Below are 27,329 nucleotides of genomic sequence, written 5' to 3'. Positions count from 1 at the left end.
TGAAGCAATAACGAGTAATCATGACTGCGTCTTGGAACTCCTGTCTCATTAGATGTGGGGTAAAGGGACGCCGGGAGTCACCATCCGGGGAATATTGTTGGCATCTCCAGCAGATTACTTATCCTTCCCGATAATCACCTCAACGGATATAACTCGGCGGCCTTTGCAGATCAACCAGGACAATTCAGGGACACTATATTGAGGCAATAACGCCCAGCTGGCGTCTCGAAACTCAATGCCTATAATTCTCTACCGGACTGGCTGCTGTCGTGTGGCGAATCGAGGAGGTTGATCGGCAATATACTCGATATCTGACCAAGTAAGAGCGAAGATAAGAAACGTTAGCAAAGCTGGTGAAACTAGAGCCTCTTTGCTTCAGTGCTTTGTGCCTCATATAGCACGCCTATACGAACGGTCACACCTCGTTTGAACACCGCATTGGGTCAATGCCGAACATGAAGAGAATCATCAAATATCTACAGGATCAAGGTATGTCAGCATCCCAGCTTTCCAGTCGCAGCATCAGAGGCACATCCCGCTGATAAACATCTCGCTTCTTCAGCGGTCTCAACATCCCAAGAAAAGTATAATGGGTCAGCCTATCTCTCGCCATCGACCAAAGAGCCGCAGCAGCGAGTCCGCCATCGCGGCCAGTTACAGAAGAACGGAGGGCAGCACAACGTTGCAGAGAGGCCTCCTCCAGCGTACACCACCGCCACCCCAGATACCAGATTCAACACGTCCAACAACGTACAGACAAAAGCCACCCGCCATCAATACGCGCAAGACAACATTCTGCAATCGTACGACTTGTACATCCCCGAGAACGCACCCAGCCAGGGCTATTGGATCATCTACATCCATGGAGGCTACTTTCGTGACCCGAAAGTGACCTCGACGTCCTTCCTGCCTGCACTGGCCTTACTGGCTTCTTCGTCGGTCGCGAACGAGGTTGCCGGCTACGCCTCAGTCAACTACCGTCTTTCCAAGCACGAACGATACCCACAAGACGAAACGACCACGCCGGCATATGAACTCCGCAACGCACTTTGGCCGGAGCACTTCGACGACGTGCGCGCCGCGATCGCGCACCTGCAGTGCAAATACTCTTTCGGCTCAAAGTATTTGCTTGTCGGCCACAGTGTTGGCGCGACCATGGCGCTATTATACACGCTGGGTGCGATCACGCGGAACGAGACCGAGATACCACCACCAAGGATTGTCCCGCCGGCAGCTGTGCTAGGTGTAAGCGGAATTTACCACTTTGAGGCCTTACACAAGTCGTTCCCAGCTTACATCGATATCACGAGGAATGCGATCCCGAACCCCCAGGATCAGGTGATGGCAAGTCCCGCAATACGTCCCACTTCCGAGTTTAGGACCAAAGCGATAATCCTGGCTCATTCACGCGACGATGGGCTCGTCGATTGGCAACAGGTCGAGCTTATGAAGCGTTTGTTTGAACGGAAGCCCCACGAAGGAGGTACTGTGAAGAGTGTTCGAGTGGTCGAGATCCATGGGAAGCACAACGAGATCTGGGAGAAGGGCACTGAGTTGGCACGCGCGATCGAGGAGGCGCTCGCTGACATACGGAAGATCGAGGCAAGTGGGTGAAGAAGTGGTCTACCATGGAGGATGACCTGTGACGATGACATGAGTGATGAAATATCGGTGAAAAAGGTCTTGATTTCGTCCTAGATGATTGCTCTTCCTTTCTCTTTTCGGACTTTCCGCATCTGATATGCAGGTCACCAGTCTCTTTTTCGCTCCTCTGACATCTACAGACAGCTTTCCCGCCCAAAGGATCACCCCAAATCCGCACGGATCTTGCGCAAGATGTTCGAGAAGTCACACCGCACGTCAATACGCTATGCAGATTTGTCCTCTTATACATCAGAAACTCCCAACAATGCAGTTCAACATCAAAGGTCCATATGCTCAAAAGGCCGTAAAGTGGTCGATAGTTGTACTTTTCTCTCGGGTTGTAGTTCGTAGTAAATGATCGCTGATTGCGTCGTTTGGTGAGATAGAAAATCTTCATGCATTCCCAGCATTTTCTTCACAGCATTTTCAATCATGTCTTGACCTTCTTCGTATCTCCTTCCTTCTCCGCCAGATCACCATCTCCCTTCCTCTTCTCGCCATTCGTGTCGCTCGTCACATCGCGACCACCGAATCCCGTATTCCGATTATCGGACGGCGTCGGAAAGACCAGCGGACTGGGTAAAACCGCCGATCCATTCCGGCCGGAATCGTACCACTCACTGAAGAAATTGCTCGGACTCGGTAGTAGATCGTTGTTCATGTATCGGCTCGGTAGCGCTGAGATGGGCGTCTCGATATTGCCTCGATTGTCATTGTACGCGTCGCGGTTCTGATTCGATGTCGGAGGGGGAGGTCGAGCAAAAGGATTAGGTGGTCCACTGGCGCCGGCAGACATGACTGCCGAAGCACTCGGTGATGGCGGCGGAAGGACAATATGCTCACCGGCTGGCCTCGCTGATGGATCTGCCGATGCTAGCGGTGATCCGCTTGCGGACCCGTCCTCTGCCTCTAAGGGAATTTGTAGATTCAATTTCGGCCTGGCGCCTGACTTTGACCCTGACGTGTTTGTTCGTGAGGGTGGGGTGAATTCAGGAGCTGCTGTGTGTGGTCTGGCTGGTTGGTTGGCTGGTCTGGGACCGATGGGTGCAGTGGTACTTCGCGGCGGAGGCTTGATGTCTGGGCCGTCGACATCCTCCCTTTTCGGTCTGGGTGGGTCTGGAGCACCGAAGAAATGCTGCGCCAATACTGATCCGCCCTCGTCTATAGGTGTGAAGATACTTCGCGACTTAGATGACATGTGCTTTGGTTGTGGAGGAGTAGCTTGTCCCGGAGGACGCAGACTTTGATTCTCAGGCTGGGGCGAAGAGCGAGGTTGTGGTTGAGGCGGCGGTTGAAGACCAGGTTGAGATGTTGGGGGAGGTTGTGACTGTCGCGCTTGTTCGGTCAGATACTGCTGATGCGCTTGTTGTAGATGCTGATGCGATTGTGGAGGAGGGGTGGGTTGCGGCGCATGCTGTGGTTGAGGAGGGAATTGTTGGAACGAAGGCTGCGGAGAGGGTTGAGGTGGTACAGCTTGCGCCGCGTGAGGATTGTATATGGGAGGATTCGGCACGTAAGCAAATCCATTCTGCGGTAGTGGAGGTGTAGGGTGAGGATGTTGCATAGGGACAAGGTTTGAACTAGTGCGCCGGATCATATTCTGTGACGGTGGTCTGGAAATGATATGAGGCGGTTGAGGAGTCCCATGGCGAGGTTGAAACATGCCATTCGGTATAGGAGGGGAGGAGGAATTCATGGGTTGCTGAATATGTGTAAAGGAATTGGGATGTTGCATGTGTGGTATCGCATGTTGAGGTGGTAATGACTCTTCTCTAGGATGGGAGGCCTGGTCGTCGATGTCTTCGTCCTCGTCATCATCGTCATCGCCGCCCTTGTTCTTGAAGTCGCCAGGTCCTTTGTGCTCGTGAGGTTGTCCGTACTAGCGCCATGTCAGCAAGAATTGCAGGTGATCAGGACGAAGCCAAACCTACAAACTGGTACCTCCGCAGCGTCTCATTGATGTCTCCTGACGAAAACTCATATAGCTTCTTGTTATGTCCAAAGATGATGACTGCGACATCGACGGAACAGAGCACGGATAGTTCGTAGGCCTTTTTGAACAAGCCGCCTTTTCGCTTGAGAAATGTCCTAGACACGAATCAGCATTGAGGCAAGGAGCGACGATCATAGTAGCACCACATACACTGAGCGATTGCGATCATCCTTAATGGCTCTGATTTCAATCTTCCTCCGACCCATGATTGTTTATATTATTCGCATATAGCGATAATCCAATTATGCGGCTTCTGAGACAGGCTGCGGCCTTGAGTGGTAGGCTGCGACTGGACCCTCTGCAGCGGCGAGACAACGGTGTGGTCGAGGAGAAGGTCGCTGAGTCCCGAGAGAGGGATGGTGGACAAACAAGGAAGTGGTAAAAAGTCTACCTTTGTCCTGTGGGAACAACAATGGGCAGGTCCAGGGACGGAAGAATGTGAGACGTGTAGTGCTGCGACTTTCTTTGTGTCGCAGGATGGGAGTGGTGGCAGAATATAGGTATAGGCGTGAATTGGAGTAATGATAGCTGCACGCGGCGACGATCAAGCCAATGTCGAGCGTGTTGTATAAGTCAATAGCGACCAGTATAGTAAGCTGTGGCTGCTCTGTGAGGCTCACAAGCGTGGATTGGATCCTTGACGGCGTGTATGCGGTCAGGTCAAGAGAAACGACGTGGATGTGGATAAAATGGAGGGTGCTGCTAAAGATAGAAAAAGAGAGAAAAGAAAGAGTGAACTTGAGTGGGAAGAGAAGGGAAAGGCGGGTGCGGGTGCAGTGGATTCCTGCCTCGCGGCGTTGCGGTCGACAGGTGTCAAAGCACCGATGCACGATAAGTTACGGTTACGCTTAGGGATAAGGATTAAGGACCCCAGTACAGTTGTGGCCGAGCCGAGCACCTGGTAGCAGGTGCACAGGTGAGTAGGAAAACTTGGAGTTGGAGCTTGCGAGCGGGCGGTAAAGAATGACGCCAAAGGGTTCAAGTCTCCAAAGGTTGCGCTTATACTCCGTACTTTGGACGGAGTACCTCATACCTAAAGGTTTACTCTGGAGGCGCAAGTCACCTCCGGTCGTTAAGCGCACCAGCCACTTTTTCCATGTTGCATGATACTCTGCACCGAAGAAGTCGACGTTGAAGATGTTACGCTGTCCATTAGACTTTTTCCTTCGCCTGGAAAGAATGCTGCAATGCTATCAGTGTACCTTCATCTTCCATTGACGTGCCTGAGGAGGCAATCCATACACATGCGCATCATGAGTTCATAGATAACAAACCAGCTCGATGATAGTCGGTGTCATACGTATGGATGTTTTGCGGCTGTTCCAAGTGCAGGTGGTTTTTTGCAGGATCCGGCAGCGGGGCGAAAGGAAAGAGAGAAAGACTAAAGAATTGGCGCCAGCGTTTCAGGATACGGTGTGTCGCTATTGGCCACAAATGGTTTCCCTTTCATATCCATGATTCGTCAGATATTCGCCGTCCTAAAAATAGCAGCTCATCAATATGGACATGGCATGGCGGCTTTCGACGATGGTAGGTTGACCAAGGTTAATACCTTTATCCTTTCACCGCATACACATTACATCCATACCTTATCCATGGAACGGCGACATCCTGCTGTAAGAGCAAGTCAGGGTCTGGCCACGCCACGAGCCAAGCGTCTTTGAAGAGACAGCACCAACGCCATCTTCCCCTCGATTACTCCGGCCTTGTCTGCACGACTGACGAACGGGGCAACTGTCTCAACCCCTATGGCAGATCCCATGCTGCAAGAGGTGCCAGATCTTATGTCTGTCAGCGTCAGTCATTACTCAGCAGGTATAGTACTTGAAACGACGTCCGCCTGCGCATTCCGGACACAACGATCCCTTCCAGCTTATGACTTCCTAATTGAGGCTCAACTTCTCAGCCTCGTGAACGGACCTGTTCGTCCGTGCACGCTGCCTGAATGGTCACACACAACCCCATAGCCTACCTAGGTATCTCACAATCTCCAACCCCGCTTGGTCGTTCCTGCAAGGGCATCTGCTTACACTTTCGGACCCTAAGTAAAAGGAAGCCTTGACCTTGATACATAACACATAGTAGGTGACCGGTAAGTGACCTCTTCACTGCCCACCTCAGACCACGCAATAGCTCTTGGCTGGTTTGCTAACAGCTTCGCCTCAATCAGGCTGCGCTTCCTTCCACCCACAATTGTATGCTATGCGTGGCACCCCAGACAATCCACCGTGAACATTACTAAGAGCAGGTCTTTCGCAGGATCTTCAATGCATGCAGATTCAATATCTTCGGTCATTTTCGCCGCCGTTCCGATATGTATCTGACAAGTGCGTGTACAAGGTTCAAGGACCCCGGGTCCAAGTGCATCTGATACGTCGACACACTGTTTCCTGTTTGGGCGTCCCTGGTAGAGCCATAGCCGTCGTCCTCAGTTGCCTTTCCGGGCCTCTTGTGCTCCCAGATGACCATTCAATCTGGAAAAACATCCTCCCAGTCCGTCTATTTTCATCACATTCCTCCAACACATTAAAGCCCATATGTATCCACAACACAGGTAGGAAAGGTCGGGGTAATCGAAAAGAAGGTTGTTGTTTGTATTAATATGCTGTCCGGCAGCCGGAGCAAATCATGTTGCTAGAACGCTCACTGAAAATAGAAGAAAATGTCGCAGGTGGAATGCGTCGTGCGAAAGGCTCACGTGGTATCTCGAACACCCAAAAAACAAACTCCGGCCACCAAGTCAAGAAAATGATCAAGTCAGTGTCGAAATTGAGTGCGCGCTCGCACAAGAGGGAATGATGTTCAACGTGACAACACAAATGTGTCTGTGTCTATCGTCGGTTGCCGTCCATGTTACCGGTGAGTTCGGCTACACGTGCCTTGATCCGTGCCACGCGTGATTCAATGGCTGTCAAAAGTCAATCGGGCAATCTTGCACGACGCAAGGAGGCAGCACTTACTTTCTTCTCCACTAGTCTCGCCATCGTCTGTTCGAGTCTCCGTTCGACTTCTCGAGGTCTGCTCTTCAGACTGTCTCGCTGCTCTATCGGCCGCGTTCTTGCGGATCTGAGCCCATCGGTCGGTGGGATTGACCTGCGGCGGGAATGCCTCATCTTCCTCCTCCTCCTCAATCACAGAGGGTTCTGGCTCCTCAACTGTCACCTCCGCGTGCACGCTGAACGGTGCCTGTGGGTGCTCATCATAATATACTTGGTTCTGGCTAGCGTAATGCGCTGGATGGTCTTCATAACGTGCCTGACCCTGGCCACCGTAGTCCGCCGGTGGAATGTCCTCGTAGCGTGTTTGAGGCATTTCCTCTGCAGGAGTCATGAACGCACTTCGATTGGGAGTATCTGGAGGATCAAAAGCTGGCTGATCCGACAGAGGCCCCTGATCAAACCTCGAAAATTCGCGATTGGCATGCTCACGTTCATTCGTGTCCACTCGCGAAAGCCCATCGTAATCTGCATCCTGTCCGATCGCTGGTGGAGGTGCGTACTGTTGCTGAGCAGGTTCAGGATAATGGGTGAGCTGTGGCGTCGACCCTAATTCAACAGCCGCACTCATCGACGTAGTGTCAACACCATCATGCTGGACCGCTTTCGGTGCTTTCGCGTTTGCCAGTCGAGCAAAATGGGCAGGGCTCAATGGAGGCGAGGTAGGGCCATCGTCTGGTGCAGGCTTACCCTCCAATGCACGTCTTGCTGCAGCAACTGCAGGATTTGCCGCCACCGGAGAACCTGGAGCTGGTTGACTTTCTAGAGACTGCCGTGGTCCTGATTGATTCGGTTTTGGTTGTTTCGAGCCAAACAGCCGCCGGATGCCACTCTTTCGCTGCGCGGGCGGCGGCCCATTTGAGACCTTGCCCTTGATTTTCTTCTGCTGCGGCGGTGAGACTTTTCGCTGTCCGTCAAATGACTTGGTCAACTTAGCCGGCTGAGGTCTGGCATTAACCGGCTTCTCCATGGCAAGCTCCTGAGGAATTTCCGGCGTCGCAGGAGGCAGAGGTACTTCGGCAGCTTCAGGAACAGCTTCACTGTCGACACGCACTTCCGGATCGGTCGGAATGGAGGCAGGCTCAATGACGATAGGTGGTGCCTCTTCGAATGGCTGAGGTTGTTCCACTGGTGCTGGCGACATTGCTGCTGGCGTCATTCGTGCCGTTGCAACCTGAGGAGCTTCTTCTGACTGACTTCTGTCGACAAATGCGGGCCGTGAGGCATTGTCTGGTGGCGGGACGGGAAGGTCCTTATTCTTGCTCACCACCGAAAGAGTAGACGTAGACCTGCTGATTCCCATACCGTTCGAAGGCAGCGTCAACATTTCACGTGAACCTTGGCCAGCGAGCGTGTCCCCCAGGTACTTAGCCCGGATTGCTTTCTTGTCGTACTGGCTGGCCCATTGAAGAGCCGGAGACGCCTCATCCTTAATGAGTGGACCGATCGTGAAAATGCTGTTAGTTTTGGAAGCAATCATAGTCTGCGCCATTCGACCACGCCGAGCCACCGCGGCCTCATTCTCCCTGTCTTCGGCTTCCTTCTTCCTCGTCAACTCGGCCGCAGCTCTTTGGATTTTTGCTTGTTGATCTGGAGCCAAAGTAGCTTTGCTGGGCGTCGCGATTGGTGGTTCTGGTGAGAGTGGACTCTTCTTTGTTCCTGATCGCCTTCGGGTCAATCGTCCACCTTTGGTGGTGAAACCGAGGAACGATTTCTTGGTCTCTGCGATATACGCGCCAGCAGCGGGTTCTGGTGCAGCTCCCTTGACTTGTTCTTCCATGACCATCCAGTGGCCATATGGGAGTATAGTCTCGATTAGAGCACAGCGACCGAAAACGGCCTTCCTTGATGTCGGTTCTTCAGGCGCCAGACTACTGATCCAAACCCACCAAAATGAATCATCTACATCCGTTCGTGTGATGCTTGCCAATTCACCTGGATCTAGGATAGGTTGTGCGTTCAGGTTCCTTCGGTGCGACTGAGAGCTCTGACCACGGATCATTGTCGCATTGATGGGGGGTAAGATTTTATCAGGGGGAAGCAGGATTGGGGCAGGAGCCCTGTTGCCGTGCTCATCGAATCCTGATGAGAGGAAGTCTGCCCACGATGGAGTGGTGGGTCGTGCCAGATCTTGATAGCCCCTTGCGCGGGGTGCAGTACGCAAAGGTCTGGAACTGGCAGGTTTGGGCCCGAGAAAATCATCTCCTTCCTCCTCCTCATCATCAAGTGAGCTCCCAAAACCTATGTCTTCAAATCTCGACCATGACGGATCCCGGAGGCTTGTTGAGGTATTTGCGTTGGAGATGTGGGACTGGTTCGCAGACGAAATTGCTTTGAGTACACGCCGACACTCGTCAGTCAGAGCTTCCACGGGATCATCATAGCTTGCAAATTGCTGCAGCCCTTGGTCGTCATCTCTGTATTCGAATTTCTTCGCGCGTCGCAGAAGGGCGTACGGTGTTGGCGAAACAACATCTACGATCATGACCACTTTCGTAGTGTCGTTGAGGAGCAACGAATTTTGGGGTGGGTAGACTGTTGAGTCCAAGAGTTGTTGAAGGGACCTGGGGAGGCTCAGTATTCCACTCGTCTTACCTGCACCGGGTGACAGTGATCGCAGGTAGGCGAAGAAGAGGTGAGCGGCTGCATCAGCAGCACTATACAGAGTCAGATACACAACATATAGGGTGGGGACTTCCTCCTTACTTCTCCCAAGATTTGTATCCAGATTCGAATCCCTTGCCGGTATCGTAATGCTCAAAAGCCCACCATCCAGCATACCTGGATAGTTTGTGACCACCAAAACCGTTGGCCTTGCCATGCGCGGCAACGGCTGCAATCAGATCGAAAAAGTCTTGGATGATTTGAACGCGAACGGGTGAATCGACACCAAGAGGGACGAATGTACTGAAAGCATCGCGCGCATAGTTGGAATCTGCACCAACTGTCAGTTGCTTTGACACTCCCAGCAGTAGAGGGGCACAGATACCTTTCTCGCCGACCTTGAACCCCTCATAGACTTCCCAAGTAACGACGCCGCCAGGTAAACGAGCCCAGCACCATTTCATCACACTGATCAAGACCTAAATTTTCGTAAGCGCATATTAAAGTCACGTTCGTCAAGAGCCATCCCATACCATGACTTCGGTCATTCGCAATTCATTTTGCAACAAGGAACCCCGCAGTGGCTCTCGATCTTGAGGTGGAAGGAAGAAGTTGCGCATGAATGTTCTCGCCGCAGAAGGGTCCGATGAGGGACGAAATGGTAGTAGTAGGAAGGGCACATCGAGCGCTGTAGCCTTGGTCAGATATGTGCTTGCTGCACTTTCGCCACTACCTACCTCTGGATTTCAACTCTGATGTACACAAATGCAGCAACTCTGACACCTCCTCTGGGTCAACCCTCGTCCGTAGCCATGCGTCAGACCATTGTGGTGTCTTGTGTGTATTGCCATTTGTGGTCGGCACATTCGCCTTTTTGACCCCAGCATCCTTGCTCTTGAAGACCTTCGAGAAGAACGGCATCGTCTATTGAACGTCGTCAAGAAGATTTAGATAGAGATGCATTGGGTTGTGTCTGTCATCGGTTCGGCAGGTCAATTGATCATGGAGGTGAATCGTCTATGAGAGTCGCCACGACAGAATAAAAGCAGGATGTCTGCACAGCCAGCCAGTGCAAGAGGAGCTGGGACGGCTCTGATGCTTGCCCTCAGGCAAGTTGCATATGCAGGACCACCAAGTGTCAGGGGTTCTTATCGGTTCGGAACGAATGGGCGGGCGGGTACAAAAAAAGACCCTAGGCGACAATCAATCTGATCAATTTCGGAATGCAACAGGGACGATAGCGAGTGTCAAGAAGAGAAAAAGTGGTCTTGGACAGCACAGCAGGCTGAAGTGAAGAAAAGGCAAGGCGACGAGGATCACGCTGGCTAAAGGAAAACGAAGAAGAACCGCTGGACGGGCTGAAAATGAGCCTCTCACTGTTGCCCCAAACGAAAACAGAAACAGGAAATAATGTGATGATGCAGTGGGAAGAGGAGCGCGACGTGTCGTGCCGTGAGTTGAAAGGTTCAAGTCTAGTTTAGCAGGCTGGAGACCACGCAAATCGTAATTAACTTTAGTCTTTAGGGGACTGGCGCACCTGCAACCCGGACGTTTAGCGGGGGATTGTCCTCTTTTTGCTGATCTCTAACACCAATGACACACCTGCATCAGCCACTGATCACCACCGCATGTCTGGAACATGTCTTCTAGTTTGACGTCCATCTGCACTTCCGTGGTTAGCGACCCGGGCTATCACTCCATAGATAGATACCGTCGAACGCCTTCGACATGTCGATGCTTGAACGGGTTTGGCCTTGGTCCTTTGTCGCCTTCGCGTAAAAGGCCATCATTTCCGCTCAAGCGAGGAGTGACCAGGTGCCAGAAATCCAAAACACAAATTGAGTCCAATCCCACGCAATGCCTGGCCAAGGGATCTTGTTGTTTCAGCATTCGGCAGGGAACATGGCAGATCGGACGACGTATAAATGACGGGGCATCTCCGACATCCTCAAACGAAGTGAACCTTTCACTTGCGAGCACCGAAACTGCAAACCACGAGGTCCACGAGGGCGTCTGTCATGTTTGACTTTCCCGAGCAAGCCACCGTTGGATCGCTGGTGGGACTGTCCGCGGCTGCTAAGATTGATTTGTGACTCGGTGCTGCAGATTGGTCTTTTCATTTCAGGTGCCTCGGCCAGTCTAAATCGAAACATGGCAGTCTCACAAGCCGAATTTTAAGAAGAGGAGGACATGGCACACCTTTTATTGTACAGCCAGGACAGTCTGTGCATTCCTTAGGGTTCCTGCATGAACGCTCTCCTTACTCGCACAAGGGAATTGCGGCGGCAGGAATGTAAAAAAGATGGTCCTACAAATCAAGATTGGCTAGCCACGCGAGCCTGGCAGCATTTGCAAACGGTCCAATCGCTAATCTTATAGCCTTGCAGCCTTAGCAGCCCAAATGACCCAGCGAGCCTCGCCCAAAAGTCCGTGTGCACCACCAACTGCGAGATCGACCGGTCAAGGCTTGTGTGACAGAAATTCCAAGAATGGTATGACCGTCAATTCTGACAGTCATGACGTAACCAATCAAGGCCCGAATGTCCATGCGTCGACACGAATATGAGGTCGAGTTGTTATACTTCCGCCGTAAAGCGCGATAATCTCTTCTGTTCCACAGGTCTTTAATGTCAAGGTGTCATCTGATAGCTTCAAAGACTGTCCTGCTAAAAACACGCAAACCGTTTACCACTTCTTCTTTCAAAATGGTCAAAAGCGACGAGGATGTCACCAAGTGAGAAGTCAATGAGGCGCATGAATATAGATGGCAGGCTGCTGATGACCTGGTAGAGACTTCAACAACACGGTCAACATGACCGCCGATGAGCTGGAGAAGTGGTTGAAAGGAGGAGACTCCCAAACGTCGGGGTGGTCCAAGAATGACGGTTCTGGTGAGAGTATTGGTCATGAGAGGTGAGCCTGACTTGGCCAGATCAACACGACTGTTGCCGCAATCTTGCTGTCACAGGACGGCTGGCTTCTCAATATTCTCCTTCCACCGGAGCTAATCTTCCCTTTGTAGTGGACGGAAGATCATTGAGATCTTGAAAAAGAATCCAAAAAAGGACCCGTCCAAGTATGATGGAGACGACTTGCAACATATGAGGAGAGTCGCTGCGTACAACAAGCGGCATCTGGCTCAGGAGGAGAAGGCCAAGGAAGATACCAGTAGCAACAGCTACAAGTCATTGAAGAACTGGGGACACGACGCCCAGAAGTCGTAAAGGTTGTGGTTCCTGGATCGGGAACTTGTCGACCAGAGGTCACTTTCGCTAGTTTGCCGTTGACTTCTGTGGTCGTTCATGTACATTAGCTCTAGCACTGGTCCGATTCTGATCAACTCCACAGAGTTGTGCTCAAGATTCTGGCGGAAAGATAAAGTCCTTGACAATCGTAGATCCAGCATACTCAGGATTGAGCATGACGCAGTTCAAAAAATAGGCCAGTCCCTCACGCCTTTTTTCGAGGAATTTTGGTCGAAACTTGTAAACCGCACTTTTCGGGGGAAGAGGTGGGAGCGACGACTTTGTAGCCTCGGGAAAGGCCTTGATCAATTTGCTCCTCAATTCGTCGAATTCAGAGTAGCGTTTCCGTATGATCATTGGGCCACCATCCAATGTCTGAACTTTGCAGTTCCATACTACGTATGATCCAATGCCTGGGGTGCTTCCGTTCACAATGACATAGTCGTCGATGGCGATTGACTTCGCCCACAAAGCAGATCTGGTGGGAGAATGTGTCAGAGTGTTGTCCTCGAGGAGGATAGCGGGTCGATGATTTAAGGATATGTTGCTTGAGTACGAAGCGCCTCTGTTGTGTTGCCAGTATGGTGGCGGCGTATGTGTCGGACGAGGCGTCACCAAGCCATTGGGATTGGACTCTCGGGAATCTGGCCCTTCGAGATCCGATGTAGCTGGAGGACACTCCATGCATGTGATGGGCGCACGTAGCTCATAAGATCATCGAGGCTAGCGATGGTGGGCCATTAGACGAGCTGGCAGAGAACAGTGCGACAACGAAGATGTTTCAATGGCTCTCATGGACAGATGACATAAAGTGTCGTTTCTGCAGAGGAGTTCGCCGAGGAACAGGATTGGTGGCCGCCATTTCTGGTAAAGTGTACTTATCCCCAAAGGCTAGGCTGGTTTTGGGCACATGGGGGGTACGAGTAAGGGTTACTATGTTGTATGACTTGGGAATTGAGCACTCTTGAACAAAGTAATAGTTTTGATGTGCAAAACAGATAGAAAGAGTACTTGCCTAAGGTAGGTGGTAGTACTTTCCAAAGATCATTGCCATCTTCACCATGACCCCCTCCGTCTCGCTCTACCTCGAAGGGCCACTGGCCAAAAATACCTACGGCACACCAGAACATCAACATCTCAACAAACTTTTGTATGATGCGGAGAGGGTTTCACACCCAGATCTGCAAACCGGTCATTGACAGGGATCAATGGCGTCTCGTGGAGCTTCGGTTTGTATGGCGATTGGATCTCTGGAGCTGTGGGCTAGGCCACCTGCAGACACGCTCCAGGCAAAAGCGCGCCTGTAAGCTTGACCGCGATTCACGAGTCCACGACAGGTGTAAAGCCTGACACCTTTTTTTCGGACACTCTAAAAACACCACCAAAAAGATTCACATCTGAGACAATTCCACCACATCGGCACCAACTGTGCCACGGGTCCTGCAAGAGCATGTGAGGTTACTATAACAGTAGGTCTTGGAGTGGCGCCAAAGGGAATCTCCCTCGGACGCCAATTGAGACTGGCATGCCACCGGACGCAATGTCTTAACCCTGCCTCCACCAGCCCTTTACCGAGATCCATGCCAGTATCCGCGACGGACTATTTGAGCCTCTTCTTGTCCGCTGCTCCTTGCTGCGATACCTGCAAGCAAAAGCATCCCTTCTCTCACGTTCTCTTCTAAGTTATATCAGAGTTGTACTTCATTTTCTCTCATTCGTTTAATCACGATTCCAATTGTTACAAGCATATACTCCGACAGACTTACATACGTTCAGCAATCTACTATACAGTTTAATATCAGCCTCATTTATACTCCCAACCATGCAATACCTCCTTTTCACTGCTGCGGTGGCTGCACTAGCCGGACTCACCATCACACAAACCATTGATCCCAACTCTGTGCCGTTGTCGACAAGGCGTATGTCCACCTTCGTCTTCAAAGTCCTGGAAGTCACTAACCATTCGATCAGAAATTTGGTGCAACTCTCAAGTCGCCGAATGCCCCTTGATTTGTACGGACCAGACGAATGGCTCAGCTGCCACTTATGCAAACACGTGTGATCCTACCAGTTTGACTTATAGCTGCGTCTGCGCAGACGGCCTGTCACCGAATGCCTCCGAATACTCTCAGAGCCTCCCATACTACATCTGCACTCAGTACAACACCGAATGTCAGCAAGCCTGTGGGAATGACAACACATGTGCGGCAGCATGTGTGCAGAACCATACCTGTGGTGCCACGAATCCCACAAGAGTGAATACGAGTACAATTACAACAATGTCGGCCACAAGCACCAGCAATGGGGCTGCGGCCTCGACTGCTTCCGGTGGTGGTGTCGTATACAGTGGATTTGGAGGAAGTGCTGCCACTACCACAGCTGCTGGGGAGTCGAGTGGCTCAAGAAGCTCGGCCACAAGAATCATTGTCAATATGGGTCAAGTCTATGGTCTTGGTGTGCTTGTCGCGAGTATCTTCGCCGGATTCACTCTCATGCTATGAGACGTCATGGCCGGGGAAAGAGAATTGACTGGGTCCTTCATTCTGATACCAGCCGCGGAGCATACACCTTACTAGAGCATTTGGATTTTTTGGTTCTCAGTTTCGAGCAAAAGTTTGATACAGCGGGTTTCAGCGTCGGCGTAACATCATGCGTTCCTGGATATGCTGTGTGTCGTAGGCATATAATACAAGTGAACAAGAATATCTTCTTGAAGGGATCTGGCACAACAGTAATATCAACATGATTTCACAGAATCAGTCTGCCTCTCATACTCCAAATCAATTTCTTTGCTTCACTCGCGTGTTACCATGACAACCAATGTTTCCGGAAAATGACTAAGCCGATCCGTCTGCAACAATTGGTCGCGTCCTCAATGCAACTTGCGATCACTTTTATCCAACAACAAAACCAGCTGCAAAGGATGGTCTTTCTCACTCATATCTCTATGCAGCAATAGTCCCTAAGATGGCGGCGTACATGTCGCCTACGCCAGCAGCGTTCGCTTCCAGCCTTAGCAGTTCGCGCCGTCCTCTGCACCGAACCACAACACGACCTGCCACGAACCGTGTTCAACCCGTATCCCACCCACAAGCAACCAAATCAAGCTCACGAGCTCATCGAGACATGACAGGGGACAGCTCCGACGATGACGACCTTGCTCCGATCAAGTTGAGCGCCGAAGCACAGGCGATACTGGGAGAAGAACCTTCAGGGGAAGCTGACAAGGAAAATCGGCAACCACAAATACAAACAATACGGAATACAGGCTCTGCTTTTCGCAGAAGTAGGGTCAACCCTGTCGAATTGCTGAAGGTTACCAGTCCATTAAAACATCAGGATGGTAGTCCGGCTCCACGAGTCGTCCGAGTCAGTTCTACTGCACGTCCAGGACCAAACGTCATCCTAGGAAGAGATGGATCATTCATGTACAAAATCCACGAAAAGTCTTCTACACGTGCACAAATGGAGAAGCACGACTCTCATACTCCTGCACCCAGTGTACGACGCATACGCATCAGCGACTCTCGACGACTATCCAGATCTCCTCCATCGCCCCAGGCCCATCAGCAGCCTCAGCCTGAGCCTGAGCCCGAGCCCGAATCAATACCGGATCAGCCTCGGACCGCAAGTCGTGCAGTCAGTCCACCCAACCATGAAATCCACAGCAGCCCGGAGGAAGACGGTGCTGCTATGCCTTCCACTATCGCACGCTCTCGAAAGCCCGATGAGCACGGTGCCCAATCTACAATGCGCGTTCGAAGAATTGGAGGTGCTCTGCTCAACAGGCCAGTAAGAAGAGGTATGGTGCGCCGCCCAAGCGAGGAGGATCAAATTACTCTCGAACAGCAAGAGCAGGAACAGGCAAATACTCCCGAGATTGAAGTGGGTAGAAGGGCCCCAGAGCCAGATCTGGTGGATTTGCCGGAGGACATACTTGGCATGCAAGGTAGTCCCGAGCAGATCAAACCAACGAAGCCGTCTGCCAGGCATGTCTCTCCTGAGCGGATCGAGCCGCAAGAGTTGCCGGAACGGCCAGCATCAAGGCCACCGTCCGTACAGCAAGCTCAGCCAACACCACGTTTTCACGAACTACCCCTTTCCTCCAAATCCTCGAGCTCTCACAAGAACCCTATCTTCAAGATTCCTCCCCTGCCATCAGCCGCACCAGCGTCTGGGCAAGAAAATGAACCTCCACCAACCTTTCGAAGGACGAAAGCCGCCGCCCCAATCTTGGAAATCCACAATGATGGGCCAAAGTCAGACCAAAAGCCAGCAGAAGTCGTATCTGCACAGCGTTCCCCGTCCAGACAACCACTTGTTCCAAAGTCCAACAACACTCCCCACAGACCAGCCCCTGCGCCGCCGCCGAAGATGTCGATCCTAGACGCAGCGACCTCAAACGCAGGCTCCCGGAACAAAAAGTCAGTCCACTATGTCTTGAACGGCAAGACCTACAGACGTCTAGACTGTATAGGAAGAGGAGGATCCTCAAGGGTATTTCGCATTATGGCAGAGAACTACAAAATCTTCGCCCTGAAGAGAGTCAACCTCGAAGACGCCGATATAGCCGCTATAGCCGGTTATAAGGGTGAAATCGACCTACTCAAAAAACTTGAGAACGTGGATAGGGTGATCCGGCTATACGACTACGAGATCAACGAAGAGAAAGGCGTGCTGAACGTGATGATGGAGCTGGGCGAATCTGATTTCAACAAGATGCTCAACGAGCAACTCAAGGGGGACAATGCAAAGCTGGATATCACATTTACGCGGCACTACTGGAAAGAAATGCTCGAGTGCGTGCAGGCCGTGCACGACTATGACATTGTGCATTCCGACCTCAAACCGGCGAATTTTCTGCTGGTCAAGGGGCAATTGAAGTTGATTGATTTCGGAATTGCCAATGCCATCCAGGACGACACGGTGAATGTGCATCGCGAGAACCAGATTGGCACACCGAATTACATGAGCCCTGAAAGTCTGGTGTGCCATACACCTGCTGCTGGTAGCGCGCCGGGCACAAAATTGCTCAAACTCGGCAAGCCCAGCGACGTATGGAGCTTGGGGTGTATCCTCTATCAAATGACGTACGGACAGCCGCCGTTTGCGCATATTCAGAAGCAGTTTGAGAGGATTATGAGTATTCCTAATCCGAAGGTTGAGATCAGTTTTCCGAATACTGGGATTGGTGGTGTTGTGGTGCCTTTTGGATTGATTAAGACGCTGAGACGGTGTCTGACGCGAGAGCAGGCGCTGCGCCCGACGATTGCGGAGTTGCTGGGCGAGGCTGATCCGTTTCTGCATCCTGTTGCTATTAGCCCGGATATGCTTGGGAGGGTGATTGGGAATGTTGTTGGGTATTGTCGACGACGGGAGGAGGCGATGAGAAGTAGGGGTGAGATTACGAGTTTGGATGGTGTGAGTTGTTTGCCGAAGGACGATGAGATGATGGGGTGGCCTTTGGCTTTTTATGAAAAGTTGAAACAGGCTCAAGAGGAGGGAACGGCGTGGTAACCACCTCGGTGTTCCACGTTCATGTCTGAGATTCGGTTTTCTGGGTGACATGTTGTACAAAAAGCCGGTTTGGATAGCAGGCGAGCCTTTGTGGTATTTATGTGTCGTTGTCGCGATGGGTTTGGGGTTGGGAAAAGACTATACCCCTTTGCGAGGTGTTTTGCCGTTCGACTGGGTGAGCGGCGACTGTCCGGTGCGGTCCTCTGCTTACTTCCTGCGTTCAAGCGATGAGTTAAATTGGACTTCACAAGTATCAAAGTATGGTTATTGTATATTCCACATGCTATTTACCGTCCACGAATGGGTAACCCGGCCTTCTCATACACTGCATCGATGATCTCCATGACCTTCACGCTCTCGTCCAGACTCACCCACGGTCCTTCGTATCCGCCTTTGATCTGTCGGACAAAAGCCTCAAGTTGATATCGGTACGTCGTCCACCACGGCTGCGCGTTACCACCATTTTCCTCTCTATCCCACTGGTCTCCACCCGTGAAGACCTTTTGGGTCGTAGCCTTACCGCGTTTTGTGATCTGGCCGGTGCTGGCGTCTCGTGTAAGAGGCGTGATCGTAATACTGCCGCCTACCCATGGCCCAACAAAGTTAGTGAACAATATCTCGGCGGAGTCGGTCTGGATCGTGACATTGGGAGTCAGTGTCCATAGTCTTGGGATGAGACCGAAGAGGCGTGGCTGGGCGAGGTCCGCATGCACCGTCGCTTTGACATCGCGGCCGGATTCTTTAAAGGTGATGGTCGCCTGCATGGCCTCGTCAACGAGTCTGTCTTTGGCGTTGAGGCGGGGCACTGCGGAATCCACTGTGAATTCGACGTTCGGGTCGGTGAAGTCGCGGACGGCGAAGAACGAGGCCGCGGAGAAGACATACGTCAAGTCCATGGAGCTGCCGCCAGCCAGACTGTATTGGAAGCGGATGTCGTCTTTCTTGAGGACACCTGCGGGGACGAAAAACCGTGCGTCGACGGAGCGGATGGCGCCATATTTCCCGCTTTGAAGGATCGATTTGACGGTGTGGACCATTGGGTGAAAGCGCCAGTGGAATGCCTCGAGGGCGGTTTTGCCTGTACGGGAGGCAATGTCGCGGATATCCCGTGCCTGTTGGGCGTTGGAGGCCAGTGGCTTTTCGACTAGGACGTGTTTGCCCTTTTCGAGGGCGGAGAGCGCCCATTGGTGATGAAGGCCGTTGGGCAGGGGGATGTAGACAGCATCGATGTCAGGGTCGGAGAGGAGTGCGTCGTATGAGTCGTATGCTTTGCAGTTGCCTGGGAGGTATGACTTGTATGTGTCGATTTGAGCTTGAGCTCGTTTGCGGTCTCGAGCAGCGATGCCGGTGATGATAGTTGAAGATTGTGTTGAAACAGGATCGAGGATGGCTACTATGTTGATTGCGGCGGCGCCGAGGACACCGATGCGATGGGATTGAGAGGTTGAGGCTGTGGATTCCAGGGATGAGAGCTTCTCGGATTGAATAGTGCTGCGGATGGCGGGGACGTCGTTCCACCAGTTGTGGACCGAGAGGATGATCTATCGAGGTCAGCTTAGACCTTCAAGACCTCAGTCATGACGCCGAGATGTCACTTTGCGCACAGATTGAAGAGAAGTTGGGGTTCGGATAAAAGGGCAGAGACAGTGATGGGTAGGAGATGCCGCCTGATAGGGGCCTGGAGCACAGTTTGTATGGCAAGCCATCAGTAGGAGGACTCACTTCTGCAACCCACGACATTATGCAGGTTGTCTACCACTCAATCTTTCGTGGCACCCTTCCCGTGCTGCGTTGGCTACTTGCCCAGTCTCGTAGAGGTGGAGGATTGCGTAGATTCAGGCAGAGGAAGTGTCTCGCCTTTATCACATCCCGTATTCGGGTTCGGATTCGGAGTGGGAGAGATTGGCAAGCAACGATACGGACTAACGTTCGCCCGTCGTCATGAGTAGTAGTAGATACGAACGAGCAATTGACATCCGTAAAGCTTACGTTAGTCGGAAGAAAACCACATCAAGAGATTGAAAGAATGGAGATGAGTTATTGGTTACACGAGTATGTCCGACTTCCTTCTACGGTACCCACGACCTCAGGTGAACGCCCTCATGCTTGATCAAGCGATTGGGCCAGACACATTTCATAGTATCTGCCCTTCAATCGTTGTAGCTCCGCGTGCGTGCCCATTTCAGCAATCTTGCCGTTCGCAAAGACGAAAATGACATTTGCGTTGCGAATCGTCGAGAGGCGGTGCGCAACAGCAATCGTCGTCCGACTCATCGCTGCCTCATCGAGAGCGGCTTGCACTAAACGCTCAGATTGCGTGTCCAGTGCTGAGGTCGCCTCGTCGAGCAGCAATAGTTTCGGATTGCGAATCAGAGCTCTAGCGATCGCAATCCTCTGCCGTTGACCCCCCGAAAATTGCATCCCACGAGAACCGCAAGGAGTATCGAACCCTTCTGGCAGTGACACCACAAAGTCTTGGGCGTTGGCTTTGCGGCAAGCCTCCCTAATCTGCTCGTCCGAGGGCTCAAAGTCCAAGCCCAATGAGACATTTTCCCGCACAGAACCCTGGTACAGCGTTGGCTCCTGCTGCACAAGCGACATGTGTCCTCGGTATAATCGTGGTGACATCTCCAATATGTCCTTGCCGCCAAGGCAGATACGTCCGGAGACAGGATCATAAAAGCGTTCCAGCAGGGCGATCAGGGTTGATTTGCCACAGCCTGAGGCACCAACGTACGCCACATATTGTCCTGGTTCAATTGTCATGGAAATACCACGGAGAACTCGGGCTGTATCTCGTTGACGGTACCTGAATTCGACATCTTCCAGATTGACAGGCCCTTCACCGTCAGGCCCATTGTCCTTATTTTGATTGTTTTCTATGATCGTCGACTTGAGAGAGCGTAGCCAAAGAATGTAGTTTGCCGCGCCGCCCGCCTTGGATATGCTGGTCGAATACCCAAAGAATTGCGCGGCGGCCTGTCCGGCAAACAGGACGCCAATAAAAATGATGTAGAACTGACTCGTCGTATACTCCCCTGAAGCCAACAGCCGGCTGCCGTACCAGAAACCGAGAGCCATGGCCAGGAACTCGATGGATTGCGATAATGAGAACCAGAACATGGTCCACACCAGTGCACGTACCGACCTTGTCACAACGTTGCCGAGCATCCTTGAGTATTCGTCAAGGATGTGACTTTCAAGGGTCAAAGATGCGACCGTTCGGATAGAGGTGACCGCTTCACTCGCCAGGCCAGCACTTTCCGAGAAGGCTTCGGAGTTCTTCGCTTCGAGCTTGTTCTCGAGACGTATACGAAGGTAGCCGGCGATGAGCAATGGTGGAAGAGCACCAAAGACGACGACCAGGCCTAGTTTCCACCCATACGCCAACGCTAAAGCACTGCTAGAGACGATATTCACCAGCACAATAAATACCAGCAAGATATTCGCAGAGATCAACTCCTGCAGCTGGGTTGGTACCGCGGAGAGTTTCGAGGTCAGAGCCCCTGAGGTGTTTTCAGGTATGTCGAAGAATTCAATGTCCTGAGCCAACACCTGCTGAAACATCTCGGCCCGGTACCGATGCGTCACAGTCTGGCCAATCACATTGCAAGTCCAGCCGATTGCGAAGTAAGCCACCAGGTTTCCCAATGCGACGACAAAGAACATGAGGGAATAGAAGTCGGCTCGTTTTTGAGCTTCGTGGCCAGTCAATTCGAAGACAGTCAAAAGCCTGGAGAAGAGAAGGGCCTGGGCGGGAAAGGTGGCTCCTCCTATGAAGCAAGCGATTGTTGACAGTACGAACCACCAATAGAGGTTCTTTTGCTCCTTGAACATGATGAAAATACATCGGAGAAGCGAATAACCAAGCGTACCGAGGGGCTTAGTGTTCTTCTCGATATCTCCACCTCGGGACGTGGCGGCCGTAGTGGTACGTTGAAGAGCTACACGCTCACCTGCCGTGTCAAGAGCTCTCTTTTCGTTGCGAATTTTGTCATTCTCTTGTTCCTGATCTCCTCCAAGATCTTGTGCTCGTACTAGTCCGGCATACCGGCCGTCGCGTTCGATCAACTCGTGGTGTGTCCCCTGCTCAACGATCTTTCCCTGAGAGATAACAGCAATGTTGTCTGCGGTCTTGACTGTAGCAAGTTTATGTGCGATGATTAGTGTTGTGCGGTTCTTCGAGACCCGGTTGAGTGCATCTTGGACGATCTTTTCCGCCTGTGGATCAAGTGCACTCGTGGCTTCGTCAAGCAGGAGTATCTTTGGGTCCGAAACGATACTGCGCGCTATAGCAATGCGTTGTCGTTGTCCACCACTCAATGTCCCAGCACGCTCACCGACTTCCGTCTCATAACCTTGTGGGAGTTCATCGATAAAGACATCGGCATTGCTGGCCTTACAGGCCTCTCTGACCAACGCCATCTGTTTTTCTTTAGGCAGCCGCCTCTGCTCATCCACGAATCCATTCGCGATGTTCTGAAAGACTGTTCCACGGAAAAGAATTGGCTCTTGTTGAACCAGACGTATACGGCTCCGTAGCCACTTGACGTTATAATCAACAAGGTCAATACCGTCGAGCAATATTGTACCAGAAGTGGGCAGATACCATCGTTCAAGAAGACCAACGAGCGTGCTCTTTCCGCAGCCGGAAGCTCCAACAAGAGCAGTGGTCTTGCCTGCTGGGATGGAGATATCGAGATTGTGTAGGACTTGTGCCGAGGGACGGGATGGATAGGCAAAAGCGAGATTTCTGATTTCGATTTGCCCTTCGCAGGTGGAAGGCTGTTTGCCCTCAGGATTTAAGGGGTCCAGAAGTGTTGGCTTATCGATGATGCTGAACAGCTCGGACGCGGCAGAGGCGGCGTTCGTGAAGGATTGGAATTGTGGTGCAAGCGTGGAAATCGAGGTGGCAGCGATGGTTACCGAGAGAACAACCGTGAAGACCGTACCAACACTGGATATTTCACCGCTCTGATACATCCGAAACCCTTGCCAGAATGATAGCGCAATAGCCGAGTACACGCAAAAGTATTCGGTCGAAAACAATATGCCGTAAATCGGGCACTTCTTGTTGCCCTCCGTATGAGCTTCTTGAAGAAAAACATCGTACTTTTGAAGCATCTTTTTCTGTGCGTAGAAAGCGTGGACTGTGCGTATTGACGACAAGACCTCTTCGGCCAAGACGGCCGCTCTGGAATAGATTTTGGTAATTCTGGCTTCGTTGGGAGCATCGATTGCGATGGCACCTCCGATAACCAGAAATATGGCGGGAATGATGGACATGGTGATTAAAGCAAGTTTCCATTGTGTGGCTAAAGCGACCACGAAAGAAGCAAAGAACATTGCAAGTGCCTGGATCGTAAAGACGAGCTTTTCTGCGATACCAGTCTGTATACGATTGCCATTGGTGGTGACTTGGGTTGCTGTCGCACCAATGGTTTGTTTGTCAAAGTGCCAGACTTCTTGCCGTAAGGTACACTCCAGGAATGCTCGTCGAAGATTTCGCGTGGTTCGGATGGCTGAAATGCTGATAGTTGCCGTTGCGACATATGTGACCACAAATTTTCCAACGAAAAGGTAAACGAACCACAAGACAAAGGAATCGACGTCACTCGTGAAGGTGGTGGGTGCTGAACTGCCTGTGCTGTATCCATTGAACTTGTTCGTGAAGCTGCCGAAAATCAATGTCATCAAGGGAAGCGCTGCGCCCGAGGCGATGGCGCAAGAAAACGCAGTCGCATTGAGAATCCAGTCATATTTGTCCGCATATTTGAAAATGCGCAGGAAGTCTCCGCCACTCCCTTTGGCCTCTTTCTCCTCAGGCTCCTCTGAGTGTTGCTGAAGGCCATCCTGGCTGAGACTTGTTTTCTCCGGGTCATCGGCCATTCAATGATCTTAAGACGAAGAATATTCGCCAAGTTGGGGCCTGGTAGTCAGCTTGAGATCTGAGTCAAGATCGAAGTCGCAGGAATTGATCGACATGGATTCAGCTAGTCAGTCGTATATGTGTGTTTGTTGATCTGTCACGACTGGTCATGGTAGGCGTTGAAGGATCAGGCATTCATGTTTGAGCCGCGGCGCCCGAATACAGCGGAAGCCCTGGACTCAGACAAGATATGAACCTTGAATAGAGTGCACGACTGTCACCATGGCTTGAGAGAACCCTCCTTCACTATCGGTAGTGGAAGATTTCATAGGTGCAGACGAGGCAGGCGTCCTTCCGTCGACGTCAAGACTTCTCTTGGCCGGAACATTGTCGGCCTCCGCGGCCTCCGCGCCCGAATCTTATCCCGGCGACGTTGCAACGTCCTGCACAGCGCTATGGCTGATTTGGTTCTCAACAAAGATTATCGTTGACAGGCCATGGAAGATGGGCCTCCCACCTTTAGTCATCGATGAAGGTTGTCTGGTTTCACAATCATGTCGGAGAAAAACCAGTCTGATGGCGAATCGAATTCCTTGAGGACTCCCGCGGTATGGTAGTCCCACGCCTCCTCCTCGCCGTCCGCGGCTCCTGTCAACCTTCTAACATGTTCATAGTGCGACAGCTGTAGAACTCGAAAGGTACGGCCACCAGAAATGCTATACTGGTTCATGCTCATTCCTCATAGATCCGATGTGACCGAAAAACGACCTGTTCCAGCTGTCAAACCGCCCGCATTGTTTGCCGAACCACAAAACGGCACACGGAGAAAAGACAGCGTGTACTGGTCTCGGGGCGATACGAGCGTGAGCTCGAAGATGTCACAGGCCGGCTGGCCGGCCTTGAACGAACTCTGCAGAGACTACTTGACGACCCGAACACCTCCGGACGATCACCGAGGAACTCTTCACCGGCCCTACCCACTCCTAGCGACAACCAGCTGATAGAACGGGATGTTGACTTTGCGGGCGATTCATCCTTTGTCGCTCATTCAAAGGACGTTACTCAAGCATTTGAGAGAACGCTCAACACGTCACCAATTCCGAGCTCGATCCGGGACGTGTCTGCCGCTGTTGCGACCTTGAGAACTTTTTTGAACGAAAATTCCGGGGCAGATGGCGAAGATTCATTGCCTGCCAACCAGCCCCTGCGAGAACTTGTCCACTACCCAGACTTATCAAACCTTACCCTTCCACCCATGCCAGCAGTCCTCCGCCTCTTACGACATTGTAAAGGTGGGTGCTGCTTCTTCCCGCATCGGCCTTTTTGACTTTCTGATCATTCGCAGTGCATCAACATAGGTTCTTCTTCGAAACGCCAACACTTGACGCGCAATACTTGACTGAGCTGTGTCAGAAGATATATTTTCCGACAGACGAATACACCATTGCCACCTTTATCACAGTACACGTCTCCCTCAACTGCCTTTTCCGCCAGCTACCAAAGGCGGTCGCACAAGAGCTCAACTTCAGCGCCAGTGAGCTTCGTGAACTGGTTGCAACATGCGCCAAGAATGCAGAAACGGCGATGCTGAATCTCAGGATGTATATGGAGGCCAACTACGAGAATATCGAGGCTTTACTATTCGCAGTAAGTGAACATGTCTTTCGCAAATCACAATCCCGAAAAGGCTCTCTAACAGTCTTCTCCCTAGTCGATGATGGCGTTGGAGCTCTCTCGCCCATCACTCTCATGGACTCTGATTAGCAGTGCAGCAAGAATGGTACAAGACGCAGGCTACCACCGCCTCCCATCCTACACCACGGCCCCTGAGTGCACGAAAAAAAGAGTGGTTTTCTGGATTGTCTACGCCTTGGATCACAGTATGGCTCTCAATCTAGGCCGCTCTCCAAACCTTCACGATTGCGATATTACAGTGGACCGGCCAAGGGTACCGGAAGAGCTTGAAAATAGTTATGGTCAGGTTTATATGTCTTGGATGGATTTTGCCGAACTCCAGGGTCAGATCTATGAGCAATTGTACTGTCCTCGTGCTCAGAGGCAAACAGCAGAAATGAGGGCAAACCTTGCCCGGGCGCTAGCACAGCGGGTCATCGACATGAAGACCCGGTTCAGCATCGACCCTGACAGTATTCATTCCCCAGAATTCGGTGAAGAGTCCATCCTCTCGATGCAAATTGTCTTCGAATCTACACTTACCCTTGTTTATCGGACGATACCACCTCAGCCCCTGCCATCAGGTCGTCAACACCATCCATTGAAGTTCTGCGAAGAGGCAATTGCATCTGCTCGACAGGCTTTAACAATGCACAAACACGCTTGGAACGTACTGAAGGACCGTGAGACAGACGAGTGGCACTCTTTCCTACAATGGACAGTCTTGTGGTGTCCTTTCATACCGTACACTGTGCTTTTCGGGAACGTCATTGCCGACCGCAACGCAAATGATCTCGAGCTTTTGGGAAATGTTGTTGGCTTCATGGAAGCTGTCGCCAACATGGGCCCTGGTATTGGGAAGCTCCATCGCGCTTGTCGGACCTTTTACCAGATCGCCACTATATATCTTAGTCAACCTGGTTCCGACGTCGCAGCATCCATGTCACAAGGGTTGAATAAATCAAGTCACGCTTCGATCCAACACCCGTTACAGCACGGAAGTTCCGTGCCAGTCGAGTACGGCGTGCATCCGAATGATACGATGATCCCTGATCTCCCACTGTTCCCACAAGACTGGGATGTTATGCTCGATGGATGGGACTTGGGAACTGATGGTGGCCCCGGGGTGATGTCTACCTTCCTTGAGCAGTATCTACCCTCCAGCGACGACGTTCGAAATGATATGTCAACAGACAGGCAACAGCCATTCGGCTGAAAATATTCTCGCCAGTCTTCTTCCTAGCGATATGAGGGTTTCATCGTGGTTGAACATTGCCAGTGGTGCTTGCCACGACATACTTGGAAGGTGCATCGGTGCTGCCATTCCACAAATTCGAGCAAAGTCAATCACGCTGACCTCTCAGCCGTGCGAACCTCCAGACCTTGCAAACTTCGGCCCATCATTTCGGTTCAAATCTCACATCCCGCATCTAACAGTCTCTTACGGACCATTTGATCGCAGCACTCCTGAGACATGCTTTCGCTCCTCGCACCTTCCACGATCTACTTTCAGCGTGCGAGGGTCGCTCTGGCAACATTAAGTTCGAAAAAACAAGCCTGCCGCTGATAGCCACGAGCCGGTGCGTTCTGCGTGAGCTCTTTCTGCGTGAGCTCTTTCTGCGTGAGCTCTTTCTGCGTGAGCTGGTTCTGCCAGTGTTGCGGGATGCGGTGCGAGCTTCTTGGGACACCTCAGATGACCGGCTGACTAGTGATAACTAACCGGAAATGTCTTAGTTGAATTTTGGCAGAAGACATGCACTGCTAATAACAAATGAATGATAAGCGAT

The 27,329-nt window shown here is 51.7% G+C and overlaps 10 protein-coding genes across 10 annotated transcripts; 5 read left to right on the top strand and 5 right to left on the bottom strand.

Annotated features, from left to right (window-relative positions):
- The first annotated feature begins 248 nt into the window (after positions 1 to 248).
- EDD37DRAFT_266506 (Alpha/Beta hydrolase protein) lies at positions 249 to 1,844 on the top strand. Its single transcript, XM_062810896.1, has 2 exons — positions 249 to 489; positions 563 to 1,844. The coding sequence occupies exons 1-2, from the start codon at positions 447 to 449 to the stop codon at positions 1,612 to 1,614; spliced, it is 1,095 nt and encodes a 364-aa protein (XP_062673465.1). The 5' UTR covers positions 249 to 446; the 3' UTR covers positions 1,615 to 1,844.
- Positions 1,845 to 4,016, bottom strand: EDD37DRAFT_266603 (SRF-type transcription factor RlmA). The gene is made up of 3 exons (XM_062810899.1): positions 3,788 to 4,016; positions 3,576 to 3,732; positions 1,845 to 3,523 (listed from the first exon to the last, which is right to left on the bottom strand). Exons 1-3 carry the CDS (start codon positions 3,841 to 3,843, stop codon positions 2,075 to 2,077), a joined length of 1,662 nt encoding a protein of 553 aa, XP_062673464.1. The 5' UTR covers positions 3,844 to 4,016; the 3' UTR covers positions 1,845 to 2,074.
- Positions 4,017 to 6,353: 2,337 nt separating this feature from the next.
- Positions 6,354 to 10,517, bottom strand: EDD37DRAFT_266599 (uncharacterized protein). The gene is made up of 6 exons (XM_062810898.1): positions 9,975 to 10,517; positions 9,771 to 9,925; positions 9,623 to 9,716; positions 9,340 to 9,568; positions 6,598 to 9,290; positions 6,354 to 6,545 (listed from the first exon to the last, which is right to left on the bottom strand). Exons 1-6 carry the CDS (start codon positions 10,156 to 10,158, stop codon positions 6,469 to 6,471), a joined length of 3,432 nt encoding a protein of 1,143 aa, XP_062673463.1. The 5' UTR covers positions 10,159 to 10,517; the 3' UTR covers positions 6,354 to 6,468.
- A 1,047-nt stretch (positions 10,518 to 11,564) lies between these two features.
- Positions 11,565 to 12,527, top strand: EDD37DRAFT_266614 (uncharacterized protein). The gene is made up of 3 exons (XM_062810900.1): positions 11,565 to 11,971; positions 12,028 to 12,150; positions 12,260 to 12,527. Exons 1-3 carry the CDS (start codon positions 11,865 to 11,867, stop codon positions 12,459 to 12,461), a joined length of 432 nt encoding a protein of 143 aa, XP_062673462.1. The 5' UTR covers positions 11,565 to 11,864; the 3' UTR covers positions 12,462 to 12,527.
- On the bottom strand, positions 12,370 to 13,284 carry EDD37DRAFT_266705 (Phox domain-containing protein). The gene has a single exon (XM_062810903.1). The coding sequence runs from the start codon at positions 13,164 to 13,166 to the stop codon at positions 12,594 to 12,596; it is 573 nt and encodes a 190-aa protein (XP_062673461.1). The 5' UTR covers positions 13,167 to 13,284; the 3' UTR covers positions 12,370 to 12,593.
- Positions 13,285 to 14,072: 788 nt separating this feature from the next.
- Positions 14,073 to 15,238, top strand: EDD37DRAFT_622658 (uncharacterized protein). The gene is made up of 2 exons (XM_062816080.1): positions 14,073 to 14,401; positions 14,454 to 15,238. The coding sequence occupies exons 1-2, from the start codon at positions 14,305 to 14,307 to the stop codon at positions 14,981 to 14,983; spliced, it is 627 nt and encodes a 208-aa protein (XP_062673460.1). The 5' UTR covers positions 14,073 to 14,304; the 3' UTR covers positions 14,984 to 15,238.
- Positions 15,239 to 15,259: 21 nt separating this feature from the next.
- EDD37DRAFT_622657 (Ser/Thr protein kinase MPS1) lies at positions 15,260 to 18,276 on the top strand. The gene has a single exon (XM_062816079.1). It carries the CDS (start codon positions 15,450 to 15,452, stop codon positions 17,997 to 17,999), a length of 2,550 nt encoding a protein of 849 aa, XP_062673459.1. The 5' UTR covers positions 15,260 to 15,449; the 3' UTR covers positions 18,000 to 18,276.
- On the bottom strand, positions 18,277 to 20,006 carry EDD37DRAFT_622656 (uncharacterized protein). Its single transcript, XM_062816078.1, has 2 exons — positions 19,722 to 20,006; positions 18,277 to 19,540 (listed from the first exon to the last, which is right to left on the bottom strand). The coding sequence occupies exons 1-2, from the start codon at positions 19,737 to 19,739 to the stop codon at positions 18,287 to 18,289; spliced, it is 1,272 nt and encodes a 423-aa protein (XP_062673458.1). The 5' UTR covers positions 19,740 to 20,006; the 3' UTR covers positions 18,277 to 18,286.
- An 11-nt stretch (positions 20,007 to 20,017) lies between these two features.
- Positions 20,018 to 24,192, bottom strand: EDD37DRAFT_622654 (ATP-binding cassette, subfamily B, member 1). Its single transcript, XM_062816077.1, has one exon. The coding sequence runs from the start codon at positions 23,886 to 23,888 to the stop codon at positions 20,100 to 20,102; it is 3,789 nt and encodes a 1,262-aa protein (XP_062673457.1). The 5' UTR covers positions 23,889 to 24,192; the 3' UTR covers positions 20,018 to 20,099.
- A 92-nt stretch (positions 24,193 to 24,284) lies between these two features.
- EDD37DRAFT_266206 (uncharacterized protein) lies at positions 24,285 to 27,130 on the top strand. The gene is made up of 5 exons (XM_062810892.1): positions 24,285 to 24,476; positions 24,543 to 24,566; positions 24,614 to 25,160; positions 25,214 to 25,515; positions 25,580 to 27,130. The coding sequence occupies exons 1-5, from the start codon at positions 24,423 to 24,425 to the stop codon at positions 26,756 to 26,758; spliced, it is 2,106 nt and encodes a 701-aa protein (XP_062673456.1). The 5' UTR covers positions 24,285 to 24,422; the 3' UTR covers positions 26,759 to 27,130.
- Positions 27,131 to 27,329: the final 199 nt, after the last annotated feature.

This window comes from Exophiala viscosa (assembly GCF_022695815.1).
Source record: "Exophiala viscosa unplaced genomic scaffold EDD37scaffold_2, whole genome shotgun sequence".
NCBI classification, from domain to species: domain Eukaryota; kingdom Fungi; phylum Ascomycota; class Eurotiomycetes; order Chaetothyriales; family Herpotrichiellaceae; genus Exophiala; species Exophiala viscosa.
Note: the sequence above shows the minus strand (reverse complement) of the source record. Positions and strands in the feature narration are given on the sequence as shown.